Source organism: Engystomops pustulosus, chromosome 11 (genome assembly GCF_040894005.1).
Source record: "Engystomops pustulosus chromosome 11, aEngPut4.maternal, whole genome shotgun sequence".
NCBI classification, from domain to species: Eukaryota; Metazoa; Chordata; class Amphibia; order Anura; family Leptodactylidae; genus Engystomops; species Engystomops pustulosus.
Genome location: NC_092421.1, coordinates 71,362,717 through 71,374,237, shown reverse-complemented (window position 1 = coordinate 71,374,237; position 11,521 = coordinate 71,362,717). Strand labels below are relative to the sequence as shown.

Here is an 11,521-nt window from a genome sequence, read left to right as displayed (position 1 = left end):
CTGTAAGATGCCATTGACATTGACAGTCACAGTTTCAATGGCAGTGAAAATGGGACCCCCATATTGTAGCAGTTACTATCTGGTCAGTATTGTAGAGGACCCCCATATGGTCAAGGACCATGACTTTGTTGGAAAAACGACAAAGTGTGAGATTTTGCCAAGACCGGAAAAACCACCCTCCCCTAGCTGCCCTCGTGGAAGTCACTATCCGGTCAGTATTGTAGTGAACCCCCTTATTGTATCATTCTCCAGTCAGTATTGTAGTGGGCCCCCATAATGTAGCAGTCACAATCTGGTTGGCACTGTAGTGGGCCCCCATATTGTAGAGGTAATTTTCCAGTAGGTATTGTATTGGACCCCCATACTGTAGCAGTCACTATCCTGTCACTATAGTAGTGGACCCCCATATTATAGAGGTAATTCCCCAGTGAGTATTGTAGTGGACCCCCATACTGTAGCAGTCACTATCTGATCAGTATTGTAGTGGACCCCCATATTGTACAGGTTATTTTCTAGTAAGTATTGTAGTGGACCCACATACTGTAGTAGTCACTATCTGGTTGGTACTGTAGTGGACCCCCATACTGTAGCAGTCCTTCTCCAGTCAGTATTGTAGCGGACCCGCATACTATAGAGGTAATTCTCCAGTGAGTATTGTATTGGACCCCCATACTGTAGCAGTCACTATCTGGTTGGTACTGTAGTGGACCCCATACTGTAGCAGTCATTCTCCAGTCAGTATTGTAGCGGACCCCCATACTATAGAGGTAATTCTCCAGTGAGTATTGTAGTGGACCCCCATACTGTAGCAGTCATTCTCCAGTCAGTATTGTAGTGGACCCCCATATTGTTGAGGTTATTTTCCAGTAAGTATTGTAGTGGACCCCCATACTGTAGCAGTCACTATCTGATCAGTATTGTAGTGGACCCCCATATTCTAGCGGCCATTCTCTGGTGGAAATGTTGAGCTGTGAACATGGTTGACCTCTCTGAACTGTTGAGCTGACGTGACCACCAGGATTATGCTGATAATCGGATCTCATCAGTAACTCACACGACAGATAATGACAGTAACACAGATCTCGTGCATAGCGACATATACCGCAGGGCTGGAGACATTCCCAGATCCCATACAAAATCCTGAAATAAGCGACAGCAAAAGAAAGACGAGCAGCAACGAAATATCAGTGTGTGCAGCAGGTGCATGTAGGTGGCATCTAGAACAGCTCTGATGATGGATCACGAAGATTCATTGAATATAACATTTCAATTCAATCTTAATTAAAGGGACCTGTCAGCAGGTGTGACCATCAGACTGCAGCCAATGTATTGTCCCTGGAGACATGTGTAATCAGACCTCTGTGTATGGTGTTAGTAGCAGCAGGACTGTGAGATATGGATTTACATTCCAGGAATGTAGCTTCTCCAAATGCACTGGGGTTATATCCACACACTGCTGTGCTCTGTGCTCTCTGCAGCCAGTGTAAGACAATGGGGCACATTTACTAAGGGCCCGAATCGCTCTTTTTCGTCGGGTTTCCCGAAAATTACCTGTTTGTGTCAAATTGCCCTGGGTTTTTGGCGCACGCAATAGGATTGTGGCTGCATGCGATGGAAATCGGGGGGTGTGGCCGACGGTTTCGGAAAAACCGCGGTATTTAATTAAAAAAAAAATGTGTCACCTGACACGCGCTTACATGCACCAGGAATAGGATGGTGAACTCTGGCGGACATCAGTGGACCTCGGCGCAGCAGCGACACCTGGTGGACATCGGGCGCACGACCTTAGTGAATCGCCGGAAGACCCGAATCCTCGTCGGAGAACGCGCCGCTGGATCGCAACTGGACCAGGTAAGTAAATGAGCCCCAATGTCCATAGAGAGATGTGTGGTCAGACCTTTGTGCGTGTTTTTAGTAGCAGCAGGACTGTTATATATATATTCCAGGATTGGAGCTTTTCTCAGGTGGCCTCTATAATCCCAGGTTGGATTTTTCAATTCCACCTGTAGGTTGTTTTTTTTTGTACCCCCACCCCCCATATAAATCTAATTACATAGTAACATAGGAGGTGCTATAACCCACAGTAGTCCGCACGCTGCTCCTGGCAGACTGGAGGTTAATGTTGTGTTTGCCGAGGGTATAATCTAGGATTATATTTCTGTGTGGGCCTGGCTGAGATATAATGGGGATTACGCTGAACATTAAAGGGAGACAGATTTGGCAGAAGCAGCGAAAGCAGAGACAGAGGAAAGTGATTTACTGGGAGGAACGTGGCAGCTACAGGGCACACAGGGACAAGGACTGACCCATAACATGAGGTAGAGAGTATCAGGCAGGAGGCAGAATCATATAATCTACAGAATGGCTGCAGCGCTCCAGGGAAAGTACGAGCTGGTGTCACAGGAAAACCTGGAGGAATATCTCAAAGCTTTAAGTAAGAAATTGAAACTTAGCATAAAATGGTAAAGTGGCATGAAGGTGCAAAGAGAATGATAGCACCTCCAGACCATATTGTTACAGTGTGAAGGGGAAACGGTTTTGACCAGGACAAATAAATGACAATGTAGCCGATGAAACAAGATGGAGTAAAAAAACATGTCGGGCAGGACATTAAGATGGGTATAATGTGGTAGGTGACAATGTTGTGGGGTATAATGTGATGGGGTGACAATGTTACTGGATACAATGTGATGGGGTAACAATTTAGTTATAATGTGATAGGTGACAATGTGACTAAATATTATGTGATCGGTGATAATATTGTGATGGGGTGACAATGTTACTGGATACAATATGAGGGATACAATGTATTAGAGTAACAATGTTGCTGGGTACAAAGTGAAGAGGGGCATGTTGCTGGGTATTATAGAATGGGGTGACAATGTTACTGGATACAATGTGATGGGTTATACAATGTATCCGGATACATAATGATGGGGTGACAATTTTACTGGATACAATGTGATTTGGTGAGAATGTTACTGGATACAATGTGATTTGGTGAGAATGTTACTGGATACAATGTGATTTGGTGAGAATGTTACTGGATACAGTGCAATTGGGTGACAATTTTAGTGGATACAATGTGATGGGGTAACAATTCAGTTAGTTATAATGTGATAATGTGAATAAATATTATATGATAGGTGACAATGTTGTTGAGTATTATGTGATGAGGTGACAATATTACTGGATTAAATATGAGGGATACAATGTGATAGGGAAACAATGTTGCTGGGTACAAATTGAAGTGCGAATGTTGCTGAGTATTATAGGGTTACTGTGTTGGGTAACAATTTTACTGGAGGTGACAACGTTTCTGGATACAATACAATGGGGTGACAATGATACTGGATACAATGTTATTGGGTGATAATGTTACGGATTACAATGTGATTGGGTGACAATTTACTGGGTGCAATGTGATGGTGTGACAAAGTTGTTCTGTATTATGTGATTGGGTGAAAATTAAGTTAGTTATAAGGTGATAGGTGCCAATGTGTCTAAATATTATGTGATAGGTGAAAATATTGTTGGGTATTTTGTGATGGGGTGACAATGTTACTGGGTACAAAGTGAAGGGGGGAAATGTTGCTGGGTATTACAGAATACGAAACAATGTTACTGAATACTATGTGATGGAGGTGACAATGTTACTGGACACTATGATGGAGGTGACAATGTTACTGGATACTATGTGATGGAGGTGACAATGTTACTGGATACTATGATGGAGGTGACAATGTTACTGGATACTAAGTGATGGAAGTGACAATGTTACTGGATACTATGATGGAGGTGACAATGTTACTGGATACTATGTGATGGAGGTGACAATGTTACTGGATACTATGTGATGGAGGTGACAATGTTACTGGATACTATGTGATGGAGGTGACAATGTTACTGGATACTATGATGGAGGTGACAATGTTACTGAATACTATGATGGAGGTGACAATGTTACTGAATACTATGATGGAGGTGACATTGTTACTGGATACTATGATGGAGGTGACAATGTTACTGGATACTATGATGGAGGTGACAATGTTACTGGATACTAAGTGATGGAGGTGACAATGTTACTGAATACTATGTGATGGAGGTGACAATGTTACTGGATACTATGTGATGGAGGTGACAATGTTACTGGATACTATGATGGAGGTGACAATGTTACTGAATACTATGATGGAGGTGACAATGTTACTGAATACTATGATGGAGGTGACATTGTTACTGGATACTATGATGGAGGTGACAATGTTACTGGATACTATGATGGAGGTGACAATGTTACTGGACACTATGATGGAGGTGACAATGTTACTGGATACTATGTGATGGAGGTGACAATGTTACTGAATACTATGATGGAGGTGACATTGTTACTGGATACTATGATGGAGGTGACAATGTTACTGGATACTATGATGGAGGTGACAATGTTACTGGATACTATGATGGAGGTGACAATGTTACTGGATACTATGTGATGGAGGTGACAATGTTACTGGATACTATGATGGAGGTGACAATGTTACTGGATACTATGATGGAGGTGACAATGTTACTGGATACTATGATGGAGGTGACATTGTTACTGGATACTATGATGGAGGTGACAATGTTACTGGATACTATGATTGAGGTGACGATGTTACTGGATACTAAGTGATGGAGGTGACAATGTTACTGAATACTATGTGATGGAGGTGACAATGTTACTGGATACTATGTGATGGAGGTGACAATGTTACTGGATACTATGATGGAGGTGACAATGTTACTGGATACTATGATGGAGGTGACAATGTTACTGGATACTATGTGATGGAGGTGACAATGTTACTGGATACTATGATGGAGGTGACAATGTTACTGGATACTATGATGGAGGTGACAATGTTACTGGATACTATGATGGAGGTGACAATGTTACTGGATACTAAGTGATGGAGGTGACAATGTTACTGGATACTATGATGGAGGTGACAATGTTACTGGATACTATGATTGAGGTGACGATGTTACTGGATACTATGATGGAGGTGACAATGTTACTGGATACTATGATTGAGGTGACGATGTTACTGGATACTATGATGGAGGTGACGATGTTACTGGATACTATGATGGAGGTGACATTGTTACTGGATACTATGATGGAGGCGACAATGTTACTGGATACTATGATGGAGGTGACAATGTTACTGGGCATAATCTGATCAGGTAACTACAGGGTATAATGCGATGGGGTGACAATACTACAGGATACAATGTGATTTCCAGTATCCTGTAGAAATCCACTAACCTGGTGACACATTTGCTTCTGTATATATAAATGTATATATATATATGTATATATTTTATGACATAGTCTTTCCCCTTGTAGATCTGAATATTGCCCTTCGTAAGATCGTGCTACTTTTGCGCCCAGAGAAAGAGTTCATAGTGGACGGCGACCATATGATCATCCGAACGCTCAGCACCTTCCGTAATTACATCATGGATTTCACCTTGGGGAAAGAATTTGAGGAAGATCTGGCTGTCATAGATGGAAAAATCTGCCAGGTATATATCAGAGAAAGTCTAAGGAGATTATACCAAAAATAATCCAGATTACATGTAGGTTAAATTCCTGTTATCTAGGAAGGATGAACACTCAGGGCATAGCAATGGCTAGTAGTGCGGTAAGGAAACCAAGGGGGTGAATAGGACTCTCGGCCCCGGGGGCCCCTGATACCAGAATCTCAGCAGTACACACAGTCATTGTATATCAGTGATTGGTTTATCAATATAGACCAGCAGGTATTTTATCACTAACTGAAACATACTATAATAAAGTATCATGAATTTGGCGTCTCACCATGATAGACCAACATGGATTTTACCAGTGACCAACTTCGCACCTAAGAACATCAGGGATTTTAAAGCAGGCCATTTCCCTATCATAGGCTACATCAGGATTGAGGATACACAATAATGGCAGGAAATAGCAAGCATGTTGTCCGGTGCCCATCTTCTCAGTCCCTGCCTGCTTACCTGAACTGAGCTAGATTACAGGTGACAACTGGGCGACAGTCCCTGCTCTGAGTATTTGCTCAGAAAAGAGGACAATGAACAGTGAGAGTCAGACAAACAAACAGTCACATAGACACAAGGAAAGTCAAGATAAACGGGACAAAACCAAGATGGTGTCAATCAGAACTTCAAGTGGAGCAGCCCTGGGTGTGCTTCACAAGCCCAGAGCCTGCAGGAAGAACCCAATCAGTGAGTTCTGCCACTAGGAACCTTATTGCTCAGGCACGTTTACAAGGAGGAAGGTGCTTGAAGTGCCATATGATTGGCAGCCATTGTTAAAGGGCATCAGCATAGCACTTACTGAGCAGCACTATGGCCTCAGGCAACAAAACCTGCAGCAAGGTGGGGGGGCAACAGGGTCTGACACCCAATTTTGGCACCGTTGTGAGAAACTGCATGGAGAACCATGTTTTCTGGTCTATGGCATTATTATTTAGATTAAGTTAAAATCCCTTAGTAGGAGAGCAGTGTATTTTATGATGTATAGCACACTCAGGCTGATTTATACTATTATACAGGGACTGCTAGACGCAAAGACTTGAATATATCCCACACAAAACCATAAAATAGAAACAAAATGCCATATACTGTACATGATAAAACAAGGCTTTTGTCCTAGTGACATCAACATGTTCCTGCTTCTGTATGATCAGCTGTCACATCCCTCCCACACTCACTTATCACTGCCTCCATCAGCAACGCAATCTTATTATTCAGCTCGACCTTGAGTTAAAAGCTAAATATAATATACAAAAAAATCCACAATTATTAGGATAGAACCTGTGGATGCATATAACATAACAAGCACCAGACTGACACCTAGTGGCTGTAATGTGGAGTAATGCAAATATGTAAAAAAAAAAAAATATGTCAAAAATATCTAACAAATCAGTAAAATATTATAAACCCGATGGAATAATATAAAGAATAAAGTGCCTCTGCATCACCGTCCTAAGCCTCTCTTATGTAATACATAGAGGATGTGTCAGCTCTCGTGTGTGGTGTAGTATATAGTGGATGTGTCAGCTCCCCTGTGTGGTGTAGTATATAGAGGATGTGTCAGCTCTCCTCCTGTGTGGTGTAGTATATAGAGGATGTGTCAGCTCTCGTGTGTGGTGTAGTATATAGTGGATGTGTCAGCTCTCCTCCTGTGTGGTGTAGTATGTAGAGGATGTGTCAGCTCTCCTCCTGTGTGGTGTAGTATATAGAGGATGTGTCAGCTCTCCTCCTGTGTGGTGTAGTATATAGATGATGTGTCAGCTCTCCTCCTGTGTGGTGTAGTATATAGAGGATGTGTCAGCTCTCCTCCTGTGTGGTGTAGTATATAGAGGATGTGTTAGCTCTCCTCCTGTGTGGTGTAGTATATAGATGATGAGTCAGCGCTCCTCCTGTGTGGTGTAGTATATAGCTGATGTGTCCGCTCTCCTGTGTGGTGTAGTATATAGAGGATGTGTAAGCTCTCCTCCTGTGTGGTGTAGTATATAGAGGATGAGTTGGCTCTCCTCCTGTGTGGTGTAGTATATAGAGGATGAGTTGGCTCTCCTCCTGTGTGGTGTAGTATATAGAGGATGTGTCAGCTCTCCTGTGTGGTGTAGTATATAGAGGACGTGTCGGCTCTCCTCCTGTGTGGTGTAGTATATAGAGGATGTGTCAGCTCTCCTCCTGTGTGGTGTAGTATATAGAGGATGTGTCAGCTCTCCTGTGTGGTGTAGTATATAGAGGATGTGTAAGCTCTCCTCCTGTGTGGTGTAGTATATGGAGGATGTGTCAGCTCTCCTCCTGTGTGGTGTAGTATATAGATGATGAGTCAGCGCTCCTCCTGTGTGGTGTAGTATATAGCTGATGTGTCCGCTCTCCTGTGTGGTGTAGTATATAGAGGATGTGTAAGCTCTCCTCCTGTGTGGTGTAGTATATAGAGGATGAGTTGGCTCTCCTCCTGTGTGGTGTAGTATATGGATGATGTGTAGGCTTTCCTGTGTGGTGAGGTATATAGAGGATATGTCAGCTCTCCTCCTGTGTGGTGTAGTATATGGAGGATGTGTCGGCTCTCCTCCTGTGTGGTGTACTATATAGAGGATGTATCTGCTCTCCTATGTAGTGTAGTATAAAGAGGATATGTCAGCTCTCCTGTGTGGTGTAGTATATAGAGGATGTGTCAGCTCTCCTCCTGTGTGGTGTAGTATATAGAGGATGAGTTGGCTCTCCTCCTGTGTGGTGTGGTATATAGAGGATGAGTTGGCTCTCCTCCTGTGTGGTGTAGTATATGGATGATGTGTAGGCTTTCCTGTGTGGTGTAGTATATAGAGGATATGTCAGCTCTCCTCCTGTGTGGTGTAGTATATGGAGGATGTGTCGGCTCTCCTCCTGTGTGGTGTACTATATAGAGGATGTATCTGCTCTCCTATGTGGTGTAGTATAAGGAGGATATGTCAGCTCTCCTGTGTGGTGTAGTATATAGAGGATGTGTCAGCTCTCCTCCTGTGTGGTGTAGTATATAGAGGATGAGTTGGCTCTCCTCCTGTGTGGTGTAGTATATGGATGATGTGTAGGCTTTCCTGTGTGGTGTAGTATATAGAGGATGAGTTGGCTCTCCTCCTGTGTGGTGTAGTATATAGAGGATGTGTCAGCTCTCCTCCTGTGTGGTGTAGTATATAGAGGATGTGTCAGCCCTCCTGTGTGATGTAGTATATAGAGGATGTGTAAGCTCTCCTCCTGTGTGGTGTAGTATATGGAGGATGTGTCAGCTCTCCTCCTGTGTGGTGTAGTATATAGATGATGAGTCAGCGCTCCTCCTGTGTGGTGTAGTATATAGCTGATGTGTCCGCTCTCCTGTGTGGTGTAGTATATAGAGGATGTGTAAGCTCTCCTCCTGTGTGGTGTAGTATATAGAGGATGAGTTGGCTCTCCTCCTGTGTGGTGTAGTATATGGATGATGTGTAGGCTTTCCTGTGTGGTGTAGTATATAGAGGATATGTCAGCTCTCCTCCTGTGTGGTGTAGTATATGGAGGATGTGTCAGCTCTCCTCCTGTGTGGTGTACTATATAGAGGATGTATCTGCTCTCCTATGTGGTGTAGTATAAAGAGGATATGTCAGCTCTCCTGTGTGGTGTAGTATATAGAGGATGTGTCAGCTCTCCTCCTGTGTGGTGTAGTATAAAGAGGATATGTCAGCTCTCCTGTGTGGTGTAGTATATAGAGGATGTGTCAGCTCTCCTCCTGTGTGGTGTAGTATATAGAGGATGTGTCAGCTCTCCTCCTGTGTGGTGTAGTATATAGAGGATGAGTTGGCTCTGCTCCTGTGTAGTGTAGTATATGGATGATGTGTCTGCTCTCCTGTGTGGTGTAGTATATGGAGGATGTGTTAGCTCTCCTCCTGTGTGGTGCATGATATAGAGGATGTATCAGCTCTCCTATGTGGTGTAGTATATAGAGGATGTGTCAGCTCTCCTGTGTGGTGTAGTATATAGAGGATGTGTCAGCTCTCCTGTGTGGTGTAGTATATAGAGTATGTGTCAGCTCTCCTCCTGTGTGGTGTAGTAGTTAGAGGAGGTGTCAGCTCTTCTCCTTTGTGGTGTAGTATATAGAGGATGTGTCTCCTGTGTGGTGTAGTATATAGAGGATGTGTTTCCTGTGTGGTGTAGTATATAGAGGATGTGTCTCCTGTGTGGTGTAGTATACAAATGATGTGTTTCTTGTGTGGTGTAGTATACAGATGATGTGTCTTTTGTGTGGTGAAGTATATAGAGGATGTGCTGTGTGTGGTGTAGTATATTGTAGCAGCAGCTTGCTGATGATTTCTGCAATTTCTATGTACTTAATATCTTATTGACTACTGCTGGTTTTTACAGACCACCGTATCCTGGGAGGGCAACAAACTTGTGTGTGTCCAGAAGGGTGATATACCAAACCGTGGCTGGAAGCAGTGGCTGGATGGAGATCTCTTGTATGCGGTGAGACTCTCTCTCCCTTTGTCCACGTTACATTTCTCCATCATCTTTGTAGAAGTGATCAGATAACATATAGCTACTTACAAACTTTACACAAAAATCAGTAGGACATATCAGATAAAGACCATTAGCAAAGTTGAAACCATAAAAAGTGTGTGATGTGACCTCATATTCATTTAACCCTTTCTTTTTCCCAGGAGCTGACGGCGGGGGATGCAGTCTGTATTCAAAAATTCCGCAAAGTATCATGAAGACTGTGAACCCACAGACGCTGAATGTGCATGATATTATCTTTATAGATAGGTGTTTTATTCGATTTATAGAAGTTCTCTTTTCTACCCATAGAAATAACTAATTCATTAGAAGGACAATAGACGTCGGGGTTGGTGGACGATTATTCACCAGTGATCGCCTCAGGGGTATCTGTTTATTATCCACAGGGTGCACGTGATGCCTTACAACCCCCATTTCACTCACTGTACACATTTTTGTTGTACTTTGTGCATTTTCAGGATCTCTGCTTACTGTCCATAGACCAAATTCCATTGCAGACCTGCTGCTTTTCATGGTTTGTTACAATGTATCCAGCATAGACAATAATGTAAGAACTAAACAACCTTAGGCTGCATTCACACTGCCACAAGGGGGACGTATATACGTCCGACGTATACACAGCCGATATACGTCCCCTATAGACAGCAATGAGCGAAAGGCGCCCTACGGAAGCGGTACGGTGCAGAACACGTGCGGCACTGTTCCGCTCCGTAGCCCGGGAAAAGATAGGACATGTCCTATCTTTTCCCGTATTACGACGCCCTGCGCCATACATCCCTATGTAGAGGGGTGGGAGCGAGCAGCGCGCCGTGCGCCCGACGTGCTACATACAGCGGGCAAAGGCAGTGTGAATGTAGCCTTAGGATTATCTGTTCAGGATGAAATTTAAACAAACTCTCAGCTGTGAAGAGGTAATACTTTGGAAAAGTTTTTGGGATGTGAATAATTCCATTGACTGTAAGCAATCTTCGAAATGATAAGGAATTGGATTACAAAGTACAGAAAATAGTATAAGAAAGATTCAGAATTCTTTAGAGTTTTTTTTAAAAATATGATTTAATTTAAAAGAAGTTTTAATGATTTGGGAGAAACTTAAATAAATGATCAAATAAAGAATATGATTCAGTCACTGCTTATTTATTTATTATTTTATAGACTCTGCCTCCCATCATGCTTCAGGATAAGATAGGGGTGAGGATTAATTAAAGGGAATCTTTCACTGTCACGGCCGCACCCGCGATCCTCAGTACGGTTCGCGGGTACACCCGTGCCCCTCCGTGTGGCATGGTGTCCCCCTGGCCTGTACTTACCTCTCCTGGCTCTGCTCCGGTCCCGTCTAGGCCGCGATCCTGCTGCCTTACTAGGCTGCGCGCGTTCCCACTCACTAGGGCGCACGCGCTCTGGCTCTTTAAGCCTTAAAGGGCCAGTGTTC

At 43.3% G+C, this 11,521-nt stretch overlaps 1 protein-coding gene across 1 annotated transcript; it reads left to right on the top strand.

Moving 5' to 3' along the window:
• Positions 1-2,195: 2,195 nt before the first annotated feature.
• Positions 2,196-11,211, top strand: RBP5 (retinol binding protein 5). Its single transcript, XM_072130885.1, has 4 exons — positions 2,196-2,434; positions 5,399-5,577; positions 9,937-10,038; positions 10,233-11,211. The coding sequence occupies exons 1-4, from the start codon at positions 2,362-2,364 to the stop codon at positions 10,284-10,286; spliced, it is 408 nt and encodes a 135-aa protein (XP_071986986.1). The 5' UTR covers positions 2,196-2,361; the 3' UTR covers positions 10,287-11,211.
• Positions 11,212-11,521: the final 310 nt, after the last annotated feature.